We start from the raw sequence: 19,851 nt of genomic DNA, 5'->3' as shown, positions 1-19,851 counted from the left end.
ATTAATTGTGGGCTTATGAAAAAATAGTATGTGTATCATGCATCCTACTGAATAATTTGAATTTTGATTTTCAGATCTTGTGTGAAAATATTACAACTATTAAAAAACATTGAACAAACAATTTTTTTAAGTAATTTATAAAAATTCTAAATAAAAAATGTAACTTATAATAAATATATTGTAACCGTTGAAACATTTATGGTAAAGCAAATGTTTGGGAACCAGTGTTTTGTTCATATTTTAAGCACATATTTTCAAACCTCCCCTTTTTTTTGTTTTGAATAAAGATAATTAAGTTTAATTTTATTTTATATAAAATTTATTAAATATTTATTTAACATTTAGATTTTATTTTAATGTTAACATAGGTCCATGCTATCCTAATCCTTGTCAGAACAATGCTACCTGAGCTATAGAATACGAAAAAGCAAAATGCACATGTCCGGAATCATACTTTGGAGAATTTTGCGAAAAAGGTAAAATTTTATAAATAATTTGCTATATAGATTAGGCAAAGTAAAGTTTAGTAAGAGTTTTCTTTCGTCTATTATTAGGACATTATACAGGGTGTTTCAAAACACCTGGTAGCATTAAGGGAACAAGAAAAGCACAAGTCATCTAAAAACATAATCACAACTCAAATGTTGAAATGCTGGTGAAAATATTAATTGGAGGTGGTTTTATTGAGTAATGGAGTGGTGACATGATCACCCAGCGTTCTCTTTATTCGTAGATATAAATTTTTAATTCATATCGAAAGTTTAATAAATTTGATAAGGATTTTATGTTATCAAAATGATTAGTTTCGAATTTTGAAGGTAGAATGTTCAGGTAATTTCACCAATACAGGGAATCTCAATGTTAATGGACTAGATGTATCTATGGCAATAATGCTGGTGGATTATTAAAAAAATTCATCAATTTATTTTATAAAATAAATTTTGAAATATTTTCTATCATTTATTATATGAAAATTCTTCATCATTTTTTCGGTTGTATTTCACCAGTACGGAATTTAAAAATTACTATCTCTAATTTATAGCATACCATGTAAAGACAACGGATTACATTTTGATTTGTACTCTTCTAGGTATTTTCCATCAAGAATTTTAATCCTTTTGATTAAGGATTTTTTTAAATTAAAGATTTTTCAGTCTATTTTCTATGACAAATCATAATTCTTTTCAAATAATAAAATATATCCTATGTAATAAAGAATGTTATAAATGAGACAGATTTATTGTTTGGATTTTTTTTCCATTCCAATGGATTTTAAACCAGAGACTGAGATCTTTGTTTTTTTCCCTGGGCTCACTTTTTTTTATTCTTGACACTTAACCATTATCATTTACTATGAAAGCTTTATAAGCATTCTCATTTCCTTATTTATAATCATTGATGGCTATTTATTGTAAAAAATGTATAATGCATGCTAAACCGTAGAGCAAAACGAGCCCATAGATCAAACATCTTCAATAATCAATGGTTTTGAGGAGAAAATAGTCAGTGACTGTACTAAGTTACTAATTATTAAACATAAACATCCGTCCTTGTACTACACTTGTAACCATTATCATTTACTATGAAAACATTATCAGCATTATCAATTATTTATTTATAATCATTGATCGCTATTTATTGCAAAAGATAAGTAATGCATGCTAAACCATAGATCAAACATCTTCAATAATCAATGGTTTGAAGAGAAAATAGTCAGTGACTTTACTAAATTACTAATTATTAAACATAAACATCCGTCCTTGTACTACAACTGAGACATATTACAATTAGTTTCAAAGTAATTTTAAAATTTAATGAGTCTCATTCGTTTTCAAAGGTTTAAAGCATGTTATATCCCAAATTGCCGACTCATTACTTAGCTGTTATTTGTAAGTTCCTATTTTGAATAAATTTTAATTTAATAATATTGATTTCTCGCTTTTAGCATTTTTTTTTTTAAAAATAGGTCCCTGTTCTCCAAATCCTTGTTTGAACAACGGAGTATGTGTATCTAAAGATGGAAAAGATATATGCCTTTGCAAGGAGCCCTTTTGGGGAGAATTTTGCGAAAAAGGTAATAGTGTTATGCTTTTTAAAAAAATATATCTTAAATTTAAAAAAAAAAAAATGTTATAATATTAAGAATTGTATTAACCAAGGATAATAATCGTCATTTTTATCAAGTGATTTTTCCTACCATTAAATATTTTTCAAATCTGGTTTTAATGAACACCACGAATTATTTGGATTTTTCTTAAAATATTTAGAAAGAATTTACCAGAGGCACAATTTTCGTTCTTAGGAAAAGGAAAGAGTTCATTATATTAAAAACTTTGCTGATTAGGTAAAATTCTAACTTTCGACACCACAAGTCCAACAGGTGCGGTGAAAAGCATGAGTTCACTGTAGCAAAACGTAGATGAAATATTCTCAAAACAGCAGCAATTCCTTAATAAATAAACGCATCAGAATAAAACACTCAGAGATAATTCACAGGAGATTAACATTCAAAAGAAAGATTTCGCTCAAATACTCTCATGAACCTTCCCAATTCACTACATCTCTCGGGTTTTTATAGTCTTCTTAACACATCAAATATTGTTCTAAAGCAAACCTCCGGAACTCTAATCTTAATGGAGATATCATCAGTATTTTTGAATATTCTGAATCCTTCATTTATGTCTGGAAGTTGCTAAATGGGTCTCTTAGATTGCCAAATCTGTTTCCAAGGATGGTCTCATTGATTTGGCATCGGCAGCTTCCATCTTTATATACGCTAAATTATCTTCTAGGGAACTAACTTCTTCTATTTAAGAGAGAAGCAATATTAAACACAATTAAGAAAATGAAAATGTAGAAATAACCTCGCTACTTTGCGGATTACTCACGTGATTTCACTTATATATTGATAATGAAGGTTTTATAAATAGCACGTATAAATGGAAGTTTGTCTCTTATACAATAAACAATCTAGATACTTTCAGCAAGCTATTGAAGGCAAGCTAACATTTCATCATTAATGTTTACTAACATTAGTGGTTTAAAAACTATTCTTAAAGTTTTTCAAAGAAAATTATCCCTGATTTCTAAATATTAATGCTTAAGATATAATATTTTGTTTCAGATTTTTGCTCTTCAAATCCTTGTAAAAATGATGGAATATGTATGACAATCAACAATGAGGGGAAATGCATTTGTAAACCTCATTCTTCAGGGGAATTTTGTGAAATAGGTATGTATGTATTTCATTGTCAATAAAGACAGAGTTCTAAACTAAATAATAATAATATTCTTTCTCTCCTGGATACTAATTCTCTTACTAACGCACATTTAAAATAATAACGCCAAAGTGTGTATGCCAAATTTTGACGCCAAACAGCGCCAAAACGAATTTTTCCTCCAAATGATAATTCCATTAGATGGAAAATATTTTATACATTTGGGAACTCGTTAAAAATTAATGAAGCTCGCAAACAACAATGGCAAACTAGCAACAAATTTGTGATATTGTTTGAAAATTAAAAAAAATAGCTAGCAGACTTTCTTTTTTTGATTAAGAGAAAAGATTTGATAGCTATAAATACAATATCGAAATTTTTGTAAAATAAATTAATACCTACAACTATAGAAAAGTTGAAGATTTTAATTAAATTTCATTTGGTTACAAAAAAGCAATACCAAATCAAAGCAGTCCACTGACAGCGAGTTCAATATTGCATTGCAAAGGTTAATACATTTAGAGAAAAAAAATGGAGAACGTTTCTATTATTAAGGTTAAATTGCATTTGAAGTAAATGAACAAATATAACGTGCTAGAACGCACTAGAGAAAGCCAGCTCTCATGTCAGTTAAAATAACATCATATATTACATTTTATGAATACATATGGCTAATAAATTTAATCCACTTAACTGAAGTTACAATTTTTACTTTCTCACATACATAGAAAAGAGGAAGTATAGTTATCGTCGAAAAATTGGAACTCGAGGTTATGATGAACCCCTAAGTTTTATAACTCCCTGAATTCGAAAAGCACACTTTTTAAAAATAAAATTTAGTATACAAATTTAATATCTATATTGTAGACCCCAGAAATAGACCCACCAAAGATAATCTTGAGATAAATTCAGATAATTGTTAAAAAGTATGACTTCGTGATTTTTTAAACGACCAGCATATTTTGGATTACAAAAAGAAAAAAATAATAAAGGTATTAATTAACGGCGAGGGATTACCGATTGGTTGATAATAATTTTAATATTTTTTTTTGTTTTTAACATCAACATTTACGTTAATGTTACGACGTTACATTATGACGAAACGTGGGAGGCGGATATAGCTGTAAACGTGGAAAAATTAAATCTTAGTTTAGTTCAACGAAATACATCTACAATAGCACGTTTTAACATCAAGTAGTTTTCTTCAGATTTGTACTTTCATTTTGTAAGTATTTTGCCTTGTGTTTATATTACTTTTTTGGTTCTTTTTTCATGTATTTTGTGGTTTGATTTGCTGTGGTCTTATTTGGTTTGTTTTTTTACTAGTGTTTTTACTTGTTTTAATCTTGTGATACTAATTTATCTCTAAAACCTCAATTTTCTGGGATTTTCGGGTCACGAGGGGTCAGTTTGTTGGACGAAAGTCAGACCCCTCACAGAAAAAATCCCTGGTTTGAATCCTTGCCTGAGGGTGACCCTTGAAAAAGTCTTCGGGCCGGATTCAGTTAATCTTTCTTTTTGATTCTTTGATTATTAACTTAATATTTATTTCTAATTTGGTTAAGTTCATTTGTGTTTTAGTTGTAGCAGCATTAGCGCTCTCTAAATACAATGTATATTTTATTATTATATAGATTCAGAAAAATTATATAGGTGTTTTTGCACATTGTTTATTTATGGATTGATAGTTTCTTTAATATAAACAGCGTATATATAAACTCGTAATTTAGAAGCTCGCTCAAGCAATGAGATACCATTTTGGTTTTGGCGATGCGTTTGGCGAGTTTTAGCTCTTTCACCCTTAATTAAATAATGCCAAAATGAATTGCGTCAGCCTTTCTCTTTGTCCGTGAATATGATATCTGAATAATTTCCAGTTAGGCAAATTAAACTTTTGAATATCCAGAGACAATAATAATAATTTTCGTATCCATCTCTCTATATATAAATCTACTGAAGTTCCAAATCAAAACTTACAATATAAATAAAGCGAGGCATGTAGCTTCATCCTCCAAATGGCATATTAGTATAAATTTGACTTAATCTGTTAACGTCTTGAATATTTGTCGAGATAACACTAAAACGAAGCAGGTTAAATAAATGGATGAGTGGCTTTAGAAACCAAATTTTTGATCAGTATCTAATTTTAAACTTCATCAATGAAGGCAAAGATATCGAAAATGGATACTCGAAATTATATTGTACGTGATTAAGCTATGCAAAAAACATGAGGAAACTGTGGATAAATATTATTATTCTAAGGAAAGGACATTCGTGTACAGTTCAGAAATGGTTTTCTGCAACTTGATGGCTTGTTATCGCAATTAAATTTTATTATATTAAATTATTAATATTTATTAAATTATTATTATAAATTATTTAATTATATCAAATTATTACTATAAATTATTTAATTATATTACATTATTAATATTTTTCTAACTTTTAAATAGAACCTTGCTATCCAAATCCTTGTCAAAACAGTGGATCATGTCGAATAATGGATGGAAAAGCAAAATGTACTTGTCTGGAACCATATTCTGGAATATATTGTGAAAAGGGTAATGTTCCATTTTTATAATATTACGTCGTATCAATAAAATTGTCACGTTCATTATATCTCACACATAATTTTTTTCATGGATCTGATTAATTAATTTAAAATATGAATTTACAGAACAATTTTATTATTACTTTTAATCTCCATAGCTTTTTATGTCTGAAAATAATAAATAAATGCATACTACCAGTTATAAATTACCTGGCAAAATAATAGATGTCCGCGTGAAATTCTATAAATAATATGTCACATAGAATTTAGGGTTATCATTTATTTACACAGACAGTATCTAAAGAAAAAAAAAACCTATGACGTAACCTATGTAACCTATGATGTATAAAGGTCAGGCTATTTACGATTTTTTTTCATTCAACCTATTATAAAATTATAGTAATAAAGATAAAAAGGCTACACTTATTTAAAAAATTGATGGCTGATGCAGTGCTTAAATTTAAAAAATCATGTCGCTATTAATACTGTGTATTACTCTTTAATATTGAATTTCTTAAAATAATTTCTATTTAATATTCGAATCTTCTTAATTCGAAAATTAAATTGAATAAATTTCGCAGAATTAATATATTGTGTGACCAGAAAATAAATTCTGGCGCTTTCTTATTTTTCTCAATAAATTCATTTATCCATTTTTATTCAATACCAAATTGCATTTAAGTTACTTCACAAAAAAAATGTAAAGACAGACATAAATATGACCTCTGGAAGGCAAGCATACACAACTTTCCTTATGCAGTCTCATGAGGACACCTCATGAGGACATTGAGTTAGAGAAGCTTCCAGTATGGTGATTGGTTCTCGACACCTTTGTGGGTACACGAAAAGGTGTGTGGGGTTGTCTGGTTCCTCCCATCAATGACGGGACATACTTCCTTAGGGAAAGATTGAACCGTGGCCGTTGATGACCTTTACAACTCAACCACAGTTCCCACCAATATTACTGTCGCGGCGGTCCGGTCATTCAATTTTTTCTGAGTGCCTTCCGGCGGTCGGAGTAGCCAGCTTGAGGTTGTGGTTATACATAGGAAATGTTAACGCTTTTAATCATCTCAATGCAGTTCTATAGAATCTCCTAAGATTTCTTATCAAAAGAGTAAAAAGCGCTTTTCGGTAAAAGTTTAAACTATTGCAAAGTCTAACTGCCTATATTGCCTCCAGATTTCTAATAATATTTAGCTCGATTTAAAAATAAGTGTCAATCGCAAAGTTGAATTTAATATGGTGATTTCTGGTAAAACTGATCATTTTATTACAACCCTGAAAGTAGATAACAAACGCTTCTTATTATTTATGCCCATTCAAGATGGCTGAATTTTGGCGATTTTTGTACGTCGGCAGGATTTTGGAATAGTTTGGAAGAAAACACGTTTTTCTCTTAAATCCGACCTTACTTTTTTAATTTTCTGCGTTAATCTTGTGCTATTCCCTATAGCTTAAGTTATAGTTACGATTCATCAACTAAATTTCCGATCATAACTCTCGAAATTACTGAAAGGCCACCATTATATTGTACTTGTATTGCCAACTAAAAATAGTTATTCAAAAACGACTTATATTAATCAGTGTCACTTAAAACACGAAAAATGTTAATAATAAACTTGAGAAAGAAAGAAAAATGATACAACAAAAATTAAATAAATTCTTGGATTTAAAATAATGCAAAATGTCATTATTAAAACAATAAAAGTAATAAAATGATATGTTGATATTTTGTATTCATTTACTCGACGGGGCACAAGAAAATATCTTAAAGATTATTTTTTCAAACTCCCGTTATTTTTTACACAAGACGATATATAATCTCAAGTCAATTTAAAATTATGGTATAAATGGTTTTTCATTTAAAATTTTGAATTTTAAATTTTAATGTGACTTTATAAATATTAGATTCTTGATAAATAAAAATAAAAAAACAATTCATTAGGCTTGACTTATTTATTTCGTCTTCGTTTACTATGTTATATTAGCTCTTGTATTTTGTATCATATAATTTATAGAAAAAATACTGTAAATTGAAAAAAAAACTACCATGTTAAGAAATAATATATTTTTTATTTTAATTTATTAAATGCTGATGAGCGATATAATTTAAATTCTTTTTAATTAGCATTGTAAAACAAAAAAATTATTCATTTGAATTAGAGCGATAATAGGGCCGAGATAGCCTGGTTGATAGGGCGTTGGATTTGGGTTGCGAGTTCGAACCCCGCCGGCCGAAGACTCCTCGTGTGTGTATGTGTGGTGGCTGGCGCACGTATAAATCTGTCGTGGTCTCAAAGTCTTTCATGTCGAGAGTAATCCCACTGCAAGTACTGAATCAGGGGTGATCGTTCTTTGATTCAGGTCAAAATTACTATATGGGGATGAGTGATCGAAATGCTTGAATGGAGTCCGCCCCGTATAAAGGGTGAGACACGTGTGTAGCTACGTCGTATTCTTGGCCCTACTGAAAAAACAAAAGACGCGCCCTTCGCTTAAAATCACTGATTTCTAAAGTCAGTGAACTTGTCTATGACAAGTGCCATTATAAACAACAACATAACGATGATTGTTTAGCCTCGTATTTCTTGAACGTATGCTTTTATATGAATCGGATGATTCCTTTAACTGAAATAAAGGTTTAAAACTAGTTTAATGTGCCCCTTGAGTTTATCTTCAATATAGTAACAAATACCAGCATATCGAGTAATTTTTGTGCAATCCTTTTGTTGATATAGTACACTCTCGAATATCCGGTTCGCGACTATCCGTTCTAGTTTTCTTTTATCATAATTAAATGAGTAATCTATGAAATCTTCTATTAAAGACTTTTTCAAAACCTAAAAACTGTATGTTTTGACTCTAATCTTAGTATTATCTTTTTCATATCTGTGTGATCATTTATCAATGAAAAATAAAATCAGTTTGATTCAATTTTCTTAAGAATTAGGTCTACGATTTACGTTAATGTTTTGTTTACGTTTTCTGCATTTAAGTAGGGCATTACGGTATTTATGTTAAAATGTGAACAGTCTATATGCTTCAACTTATTTTTTTTCCTCTAATAGATTCTTGAAATGTGCAGTGCAGTATATAAACTACCAGTACAGAGCCTTCTATTTTTAACTCGACACGTTACCTCTATAATTCACTGGGTCGAGGCTGCGTTCACATTGCGATTAATGGAGGGCTCAGTACTCAATAAGAAGTGAAAAAATACGCATCATAACAGTGAGTTGTGAATAAAAACTTTGTCTCCTGGTATTGGCAGGCAAAGAAATGAATTCATAGAACTCTGGCCTATCCAGCAATTTTGTCATCCGGTCAATCCTTCCTCCACATTAGGCCGGATACTCGAGAGTGTACTATATGTTTTCTTATGTTTTGTATTGATGAATTGTACACCTGCAGCTTTAGTAACTTGGAATCATTAGCATTCTTAGAGATATGACAGATCACATTAAACTAGATTTCAGCCAAAATAGCTATTTCAGTCTTTGTAGCATTCAATTTCAATCAATTAGCACTTGTAAGATATAAACCGAAATTTATTGCTTTATACAGGGGGAGGAGATAGTTCTTCCAGTTCGAAATCAGTTGTAGAGGTTTCTACATTACCAGGTAAGCAGAATTATTACTTTTGTTATTACAATGTCAATTAAATGACATAATCTACAATTACGATATCACTTTTCTCTTATTTTTTAAATAAATAATTATCTCTACCAATAACAAAGATAAATGTGTGTGCTTGTGTATGCCTATTGGAGGTCTCAAAAACAAACCGTAGCAATTCGAATTACCAACATTGGTAAAAGTATTCATTAGACAGTGAGTATATACACAGCTGAAAGATTTTTTAAAACTTTATATAAATTAAAAACTAAGTAAAATTTTGTTAGATTTTTTTTTCTTTTACTCCTAAAATTATTGCAGCTCAAAAATTATTTTTATACCATCTTAAGGCTATTAAAATCTAATAGTTGGCAAATATCTTAATAGTTGGAGAAAAAGTTTAGTGATGAAGACTATACTGTTCCTAAATATAACCTCAAAATTCTTTAAGCTAATCTAAAAGTCACAATTAAGCAATAATAAAAATACTTTCTTCAAAAATCTTTCAAAAAGCAAATTTCACATGAATTTAACAACATTAAGAACAAATGATTGGCAAGTATCTTAATGGTTAGTAAAAGTGAAAAGAACTTGGCGGTGTTGGCGATGGAATTGTACAGCGTTCTTCAATTTAGCTTCAAAAGACAGCTAGCCGATGGAATGATAGACAGAAATAATTCCAAAAATGCATCTTTTTTAAGCTCAGAAAAGTCTGAAACTTAATATTTGTCAAAATCCTGAGTTTAAACGTTTTGACAACTGCAGTACTTTCTCTTTTTATACTTTGCATACAAGAAAATAAAATTAATAGTTAATCATTCTTATAAAAAGACTCCATGTGAAAAATTAAATAGACGTGTTAAAATCAAGGTATTGCCGATCGCTTTACAAAAAACAATAAATTTTTAACTGAAAACTATTACCAATACACAAACTCGATTCAATTAAAGAGCCATGTTATATTTAAAATCAACTGATTCCTTAAAATTATAGCATTACTTTTTGCGTTACATTATTTATCAGAAAACAATGTAACTTACAGCAACAATGGAATGTTAAACTTTTAAAATCTAAAAATAAGCATCAGCATAGATTTTCAGAGAATTGTCATTCAATATTTTGTAACAGTTTTGCAAATTTAAATTTTTAATAACTAGAAAGATTGTGAAAAAATGATTTGCTGTTCAAATATAAATCTATGTGTATTTTCAATGTTAAATTATAAAGGAAAATTTTGATAATTTATGCATTAGATTTGAGTAAAATCTGTGGTCTTAAAGTGATTACTTTAACTTATTACAAAGTTAAACTTAAGAATCTCATGTTAACTTATTTGTTTTTATAACTTCAGTCAATATTTTACTGCATAAAAATTTAATTTGCTTCAAATTGAAAGCATAGTTTTTCTTTATAATTGTAAATTATTATGTTGTAATTTATTATGTCATTGTTTTATTTTCAGTGGCTAGTTTTAAGGCGAAATTCTGTCACTACATTTCATTTAGTGTGTAATCACATTTTGAAATTATTTTCCTTTTAATGGTATATTTTCCTTAATTTTAATTTCATTAATCCCATTGCAAAATAATTTATAATGCTTCAAAATGAAACACAGATTTTAATGATAATTCAAAATTTCATCATCATTCTTCTTTCAATACACAATTGCCAATGGAAATTCCATCATTATTTTCCTTTTAATATCGGTATCCTATTGCAATAAAATTTATAATGCTTCAAAATGAAAACACAGATTTCAATAATAAAAGGAATTCACTCATCATTTTCCTTTCAATATATAATTGCAAATGGAAATTCTTTTTTTACCTTCATTTAAGTACCAATATGAAATAGCATAACATTTTTTAATGCTTCAAAATAAGATCATAGATTTCAATTTAAAGTGGAAATTCGATTATTATTTTCCTTTCAGTTTGTAATTGCGGTAAAAAATCAACTCAGTGTTATTATGATATCAACATGAAAAAAGTATGCATTTGCTTGCCGGGATACGAAGAAAGGGATGGAACATGTTCTGGTAAATATTTTCCAATTTTTTTTTTACTTCATATAATTTGAATTCTTTTCTTCATATAATTTAAATTTTACTTCTTCAATTGACAGAGTATATTAAAAAATTATATCTAAAATTTCGTGATCTTTAAAAAAAAATGCTTTAAAAATATTTTTTATAATACTATGATATTTATGTGTACATCAAAATCGAACATTTTTTCTCGCTGCTATATCGATAAATTTCGAAAGGGGCAAACCAGTTCAGAATCCAGTTCCGATTTATCTGACTGGTTTCAAAACTCCGAACTATCTAAAAATAGCTGTATTATTACTTAAAAATGGGTTTTAAATATCATGAAAACCAGTGGAAGAGGTCTCCCCGAAATTTTTTCGTATGCTTTTTAATAATAAAAAACATTCCATGGCATTGGCGTACAATAGTTACGAAATATTAACCGTTGGTGGGAATTAAGCATTTTTATTGAATCTATCGTGTCATCCTTGGCGAATTATTTGGCGATTAATTCCGGGAATGCGGTTAATAGCATCCAAAAATTGAATCTGTGTTTTAAATGCATTTTCCCAATCGATTGAAATAAAAATTGATACAAAATTACATTTGTATCAAAAATTCCCATACCGAATTTCATATATTTAATTCATTGTGTTTTTGAATATATGTTTCAGAAAATATATACCGACAGACGGTCAACCTTTCATTGGTTTTAGCTCAAAATGTGATAGGTATCTACACTAGAGATGTTAAATTTGCATACCAAATCTTATCTTTTCAGCTCTCTTCGTTTTGTAGTTATCGTGTTAATTTATATTTGAACAGACGGACAAACTTGTTCTGAACGAACTGTGTTCAAAATTTGATAGAAATCTGCAAATTTGGTGTGAGTATTGTATACAAAATTTCAACTCGTCTAGCTCAAAGCATTTTTGGAGTTATCTTTATCACAGACAGAGAGACATACAGACAGACAAAACATTTTCCAAAGATTTGTTTCTCGAATTCCGGGATTTCTAAAACGTGCAAATACGTCAAAATCCCAATTTCGATTCTTTTTGACGGTTGTTATATTTTATACTACGTATACGAGAATGTAATAAATCAAAACTGCAAAATGAAAAATCTAAAGATACTCAGTGATAAGAAACATATTGATTTGCATAATATGTTTGTATGAAAATTATTATTAATTTGCTTAAAGTATCATATTTGTCACTGAATTTTTTATGCGTTTTATTCTTAAGAATCTTCTTCTGCCGGCGTCCTGGCATAGGGGTAGCCCGTGATCTGGGCGTTCTGGGTTCGAGTCCCGGTTCGGGCATGGTTGTTCTATCTGTGAGATGTGTGAATGTGCCCTCCTGTAAAAAGGGGTTGTGCAAGCGAATGAGTGGTCAAGTCGTACTCTTGGCCCAAGTTGGCTCTACTATAAAAACAAGAGGCGCTCCCCTTTAGGCTTAAATCCGCTGTCTTCGAACAGCGGGCTTGTCCGTGGCAAGTGCCATAAGAAACAACAACAACAACAGAATCTTCTTCTAAAAGTCTAAATGTAATTGAAAAATATTATATATCAGTAATATTTTAAAACCCAGAAAATATTAATGAATCAATGATTTTATTAATTATTTATGAACTTATAATGCATAATTTCCAGAATGCTACTGTGGCAAGCAATCTTGGTCTTGTCGGTTTAATTCTAGAGGTGACAAGGACTGTGACTGTCATCCAGGTTATGCACAGAAGAACGGAACATGTGTTGGTAAGGACATTATATATGCGAAATTTCAATATATATATAATATATATACATGTGTTTGTAACATATTTTGCCTCATATTGAGTTAAGAAGAAAATTTCGGATTGAACTTCAATTTATTTTTTCATGGGAGGGTATGATTTATGCATTGGAATCCGGCGAAAACACATCCGTTCACATCGGATCACAAGAGACAAAGCGTGTGAAATTTTTCCCTCAAAGCTTATATTTAGAGTCTTATAGGAATCTCTATAGATTCAGGAAAGAGACTTAAGTATATTTGGAAGGAACGCTGTGGGGTTTAGGGATTTTTATTCCTTCTTAGGGATGACGAATATTTTCAGAGCGGTTATTACGCTACCAATATCAAAAAGTCACAAATACCAGTGATCAATACTTTTCAAAGAGGGGTGTGACTCAAATCCTTGATATGATCTTACTGCTGATATTTCGATTACAGGTTTTAGATCACTATAGAAAGTAACAATCGATACGATATCACTGAAATTTACCGGAGCGGTGACTTCACTGGAAAGTAACAATCGATACGATCTGTCCAATGGAAGCTCTCGAACAAAACAGAAAAGGAGAAATCTGTGAAAGAAATGAAAAGTGAACGGATCGGTTATTGGAATTATCGTATCATTGATTGGCATATCACTGAAATTTATCGGAGCGGTGACTTCACTGGAAAGTGTGAAGTCGCCGCTCCACTTCATGAGCGTAACCTTGATTTTCCGATATTCGCATTTGATGATACACTATTCCATACAAATCCTTTTTAATTGCTTGTGACTTGACTTTGCATATATTCCGTTTACTGCTGGCGCCATCTATTGGTAGAATATAGAACTAAAGTAAACAATTTAAAGAAATGACATATATATTTAATTCAAATTTTTCAGAAAATGGTTTACTCCAATAAAGAAATTAAATAAATAGTTTAAAAAAATCAAATTTAAGATGTAAGCTGAAATAGATAAATTAATTCAATCACAGGTTACTTAAATTAGTAAATTAAGTATTAATTACAATTAATAACTTTTAATATTAAGTAATAATTTTTAATTAATAATAGGATTGAAATAACAGATATTTGGAACAAATATTTAAAAATAACAATAGCAAAATTATTTGTTATTCAAAAAATCGTGGATTATACATCTCTATTCCTTCTCTTACACCGTGAGAATAGTAATAGTTGTCACCTTTTTAGACGCGTGTTAGAAATAATTAAGCTAAAATTGCGATTTGGATTGGAAAATAAGAAAAAAAAATTAGAATAAAGTAATATAGGTTAATTTAAGGTAAAAAAATAGGGAAAAATTAGAATTTAAATTAGATAAGCGATATCCTTATACAGGGTGTTTCATAAATAATGGGAGTAACTTTAAGGGGTGATAGTACTCATCAAGACGAGTAATAGTAAATAGGAAACCAAGTGCCCCAAACATCTTCCGAAGGAGACAGGCGCCATCAAAGTTTAGGGTCCTAAATTTCAAATGATGATAAAAAAAAAGGAAAAATGGATCGATTCATTTGCGGTTTTTGCTAAAATCATTCTTTAAATTAGTATTTTCTTTAAAAAAAATTTTGAAGACAAAGTTTAAAAAATGCCGATAGGGGGGCGCTCTAGACTTTGGAGTACCGAACAACTACTTTTTACCAGTATTTTTTTTTTTATTTTGTTAAATGTTTACTAAAGCTTAGACTTTAACTTAAATTTTGAGCGCAAAATTGAAACCATCGGGAGCGATTAAATGGCGCAAATTTAACCGCGTTCAGGGGGTTAAATTTTAAACGCTTGTATCTAATGAGCAAAATAATAAATGATGAAGCAAACTTTAATAGGTGATAGTAAAACACCAAAATAAACAACATTCATCAAAGAAATCATAGTCGTAATTTTAACCCGAAGGTGATAGAGGGCGCTGAAAGAGATTTCGTTTTAAGACACAAAAAAGAAAACAAAGAACATTTACGTTATAAAAAAAAGTTTAATTATAAATGATTACAATAGCTGTTCGAAACACTGACCATTAGAGGCGATGCATGCGGTACAACAGCGAAGAAGGGATTCACGAACCCTCTGAAACACGCCAGGAGTATCGCGCACCTCCCCTGCAGCGGCCGAAAGTCTGGCGACGAGTTCTTCTGCAGATTCCATAGGAGTCTCATGCATAAGACTCTTCAGGTGCCCCCACAAAAAGAAATCCAGGCATGAAAGATCGGGCGATCGCGCTGACCAAGGGACAGGACCAACTCGCCCAATCCATTGATTTGGAAATGTTGCGTTTAGATAATTTCGCACCTCTGGCGCATAATGAGCTGGTGCTCCATCCTGCTGGAACCACATTACTAGCCGGATACGAGGGGGAACATCTGTCATCATTTCTGGCAGCAACTGTTGCAGAAAGGTAAGATATTTTTTTCCATCCAGGCGTTCTGGCAGAAGATAAGGTCCAAGTAGATGGTCATTAGATACAAGTTTAAAATTTAACCCCCTGAATGCGGTTAAATTTTTGCGCCATTTAACCGCTCCCGATGGTTTCAATTTTGCGCTCAAAATTTAAGTTAAAGTCTAAGCTTTAGTAAACATTTAACAAAATAAAAAAAATACTGGTAAAAAGTAGTTGTTCGGTACTCCAAAGTCTAGAGCGCCCCCCTATCGGCATTTTTTAAACTTTGTCTTCAAAAATTTTTTTAAAGAAAATACTAATTTAAAGAATGATTTTAGCGAAAACCGCAAATGAATCGATTCATTTTTACGTTTTTTATCATCATTTGAAATTTAGGGCCCTAAACTTTGATGGCGCCTATCTCCTTCGGAAGACGTTTGGGACACTTGGTTTCCTATTTACTATTACTCGTCTTGATGTGTACTATCACCCCTTAAAGTTACTCCAATCATTTATGAAACACCCTGTATATATCTACATATATATAAAGTATAAAACGCATAAAGAGAGATAAATGATTTTCTGAGGATCTAAAAGCCTAAAAAATCAATTTACAACAAATTTTATACGCGTTCACCGAATGAATTCAATTTCTAAATGCTCTCTCCACGCTATAACTTTTACTATATAACAACGAAATTAAAACTTACAGAGATTTTCTTTACAAAGACTCATTTGTATTTTTTATGCTTTTTATACTTCTATTTTAACTCATACTTGTATAAAGCTTCCTTGTATTTCCATGTAATTTGATATTTTTAAAATTTTTATGAGCGAATTGCCTCATAATGATAAATTTTTCCAGAAATGTGCCTGTCCAGTAGTGATTGTTTGAATGAAGGGATATGCAAACGCTACGATAAAGGTTCTTTCTGTGACTGTGGCCCATATTTCAGTGGGGACAGGTGCGAGAAATCTGAGTTTTGCGACCATCTAAAGGAAAAATGCGAAGAAATTGGAGCAGTGTGCGTACCGACACGATGGAAAACAACCTGCGAATGTCCCAAGGGCAAAATATTTACACCTCGTGGAATCTGCGAAGGTACGCTTGTTCATTCATTTTGTACATAAATGAAAAAAATATCAAAGACCTTTTAATTCTCAAATAACTTCTCTAATAGAAAGTAACATTTTGGATTTAGCAAGCTCGCTTTTCATCATAGTTTTTTTTCTATGTATGCAATAAATAATATTCATATTTTATTATGGATTATTCAGTTAATTATCTTTTTATAAATATTTCCAGATATATGCGATTCAGCGAAGTGCCTGTTTGGGAAATGCGAAGCACATGGAAAAACGTATAGATGCATGTAAGAAAAGATTTTTAAATTCGCTGCTGATCTTATTTTTGAAATGTATTCCCAAATTTAAGGTTTATAAATTAAAAACGCATTGTTTTATAAAATTTACATCTAACATAAGGCGCATATAATGTACTAAAAAAATTAAAGGACAATAATATTAAATTAAAGAATAATAATGGGAAAAATTAGATACACTTATGCAATCTGAAACCAGTTACCAGTCTGTGCATCTTGAGTTTACTTCTGAAGACAAAACACAAAAAGGCAGTTTACTGTGTAAAACTGAATCAATTTCTATCTGTTTCTAAAATAAATGCTTATATAACATAATAATTATTTTTGGAAATGCATGTATTAGAAATTTTTTTCCTGTAATTTTTTAGAAAATAGCTGCATTTGAAATCGAATAGTTTTAACTGGTTCTTGGCACCATGATGAGGCTTAATTTTTCATAGTGTTATAAGATTTCATTTATCCATTCATATAGTTTGTTTTTCAATTCTTGCTTTATATTAATAGTATTAAAATAACGATCAAATTTTATAGTATATAATTAATTTGATTGTATTTGAAAGTATAATTATTTAAAAAACTCCTTTGTTTCTATTTTGAAGCACGAACGCGCGCACACACACATAAACACATACACACGCACACACACACACACACAATTTCTTTTATTTTTCTCTTCTAAAGTAACAAATACTTTGTATTGCTCTATCAAAACTCAATACAAAAATATCTGAAGTTTTACATAGTGCAATTCAATAGGTGTGCAAATTCAATAGGTGAATTTATGCCAATGCCATGCAATGCCAGCACCTTTATTTGAGAGTATGCGTAAAAATTTTGGGTAAACTACTCCTGCTGGTCTAGTCTACAATTGTTCTTAATTTTTTTATCATCGAATGATTTGAGGGTGGTACAAGAACATATTAAAATAAATTCTAAAATTTCCTTGCAACAAAATTGGTAATGCTCATCGGCACAATACATTATGAAAGCAGATATCCAAGTATACATATGGATACTTGAAATGCTATTTTTAGTTAACTTGAATAATATATAATTTTTATATATAACTTAATATTATACCTTGCTTTTCTTAGACTTGTTTAAAAAAATGAACAAAGCTAATATGAAAACCAAATGAAAGTCTTCTATTGCCATATTCAAACAGAAATTAATTATCAATGGTTAATATTGACTTAAACTAAGGCATTCTTATTACTACTGTAAGTCAATTTGATTCAGTTAATTGACTCATAACTTTCTTTTAAATAGATGCGATGAAGGATTTTCTGGTTTTCTATGCGACATAAACAACAATTTTAAAACGAGTAAGTAGAATTTATTCTCCGCAAGAACAAACATTGCTCTAATTTCTATATTTGTTCAATATGTCTCAAGGATTTGTTTTCTATTTCTTGTCATTATCAATATAACTTCGCACTGCAAGGACACATTTAGTGCTAATTGAAGAATAATTTGTCCACATTAATATTATGTAATTGCAATGAAGCATTTAAAACAAAGTTGTATATTCTTTAGAATTAATATACAATCTAAAATTTAAAAAAATAGATAAATTCCGTAAAATGTTTTTCTATTAGTAGAATTATATTATATTATTATATTGTTAGAAATCTTTAATTTTGCTACCCGGCACGAATAGTGTCATCGTGGAAAAAACCGTTGTAAGATTTGTCCTATGCGTATTGAGCTTGTGCCCGGCAATGAACTCAGAGCTTGGCGACAGACTTGGTGAGCATTTGGTCCCTTGGCGATGAATTTGGCGACAAAATAGATGATACTGGAAAGTTCGAGAAGTTTCACGATCCATTCAGTAGGAACCAAGATACACTCAGATACGCCCTGATTGGTCTGTAGGATTCTGGCCCCGCCTCCCGGAGCTATAAAAGACAGGCACTCTGAAGCTGCAGGGAAGTCGTGTGTAGGAAGTAGTGTGTGCGAGTAGTCGGAGTCACCGACAAGTAAAGATTGGAGGATTAGACATCAAGTAAGCTGCTGAACTAGCGATTCAATGCGCTGCGCTATTACGATTAATTGGCGATATTTGTAGAAAAAAAATTTTGTAACAATATTTTATATTATATCTGTGCAATGTAAACATTTATTTGGATTACATTATTTTTAAGATTTTTCAGAACTTTTATTTACATATTTATATATATTTACAGACATATCTATTTTGGGGATTTCTCTTATCATATTTTGCTTCACTCTACTTATCACTCTGGTTGGATTTCTCTCCTGCGGTTGCCAAAATATTAGGTATGAAATTTTGAAAATCATAACATACATTGTAATTTTTGTATATATGCAAGCTGAAATATTTTAAAATCATGTAAAATATTGATTCTTTTCTTTGCATGGTAGTTTTCATAACTATGTTCAAATATTGTAAAATCGAATGAAATATTGTTTTTTTTTCATTGTGCAGATACAACACATGTGATAATTCGAAACGCTGTTGACCACCTGTTTTGCTGGGAAATATCATTAATATCTCAAAGAAAAAGATGAACTTCACTGCATAGTTTTTATTCATTTTTATGTATGTATTCTGTGGTATTCTGCGAATTGAACTATACCAAAGATATTAAATAAAACTTTTTTTAATGATTTTGTGTTTATTCTGTTATGGCTCAATATTTTTACATCTTTAAATAGTACTTAATCGCAATGACAAATCTGATCTACAATACATCAATTTTATCTCAACTTCATTTATGTAGTAGTAGTATTTGCAATTATTTAAAAAAAAAACTTCATGATTATGATTCCGTCTATATATCAGGCATTCAAACCCGGTTATTTTAATTTTCTTTCTTATATTATGTTAATTGTGAACATGAATCTATGTAATTGTATTAAAAATGTAAATATCCA

At 30.1% G+C, this 19,851-nt stretch overlaps 1 protein-coding gene across 1 annotated transcript; it reads left to right on the top strand.

Annotated features, from left to right (window-relative positions):
* Positions 1-456: 456 nt before the first annotated feature.
* Positions 457-19,552, top strand: LOC129975898 (fibropellin-3-like). The gene is made up of 12 exons (XM_056089178.1): positions 457-476; positions 1,967-2,074; positions 3,125-3,232; positions 5,672-5,779; positions 9,337-9,393; positions 11,321-11,425; positions 13,071-13,175; positions 16,437-16,673; positions 16,878-16,944; positions 18,223-18,278; positions 19,140-19,233; positions 19,403-19,552. The coding sequence occupies exons 3-12, from the start codon at positions 3,166-3,168 to the stop codon at positions 19,434-19,436; spliced, it is 930 nt and encodes a 309-aa protein (XP_055945153.1). The 5' UTR covers positions 457-476; positions 1,967-2,074; positions 3,125-3,165; the 3' UTR covers positions 19,437-19,552.
* The last annotated feature ends 299 nt before the right edge of the window (positions 19,553-19,851 follow it).

The sequence above is a fragment of the Argiope bruennichi genome, chromosome 7, assembly GCF_947563725.1.
Source record: "Argiope bruennichi chromosome 7, qqArgBrue1.1, whole genome shotgun sequence".
NCBI lineage: Eukaryota > Metazoa > Arthropoda > Arachnida > Araneae > Araneidae > Argiope > Argiope bruennichi.
The sequence above is the reverse complement of the archived record's forward strand: the minus strand, read 5'-3'. Positions and strand labels throughout refer to the sequence as shown.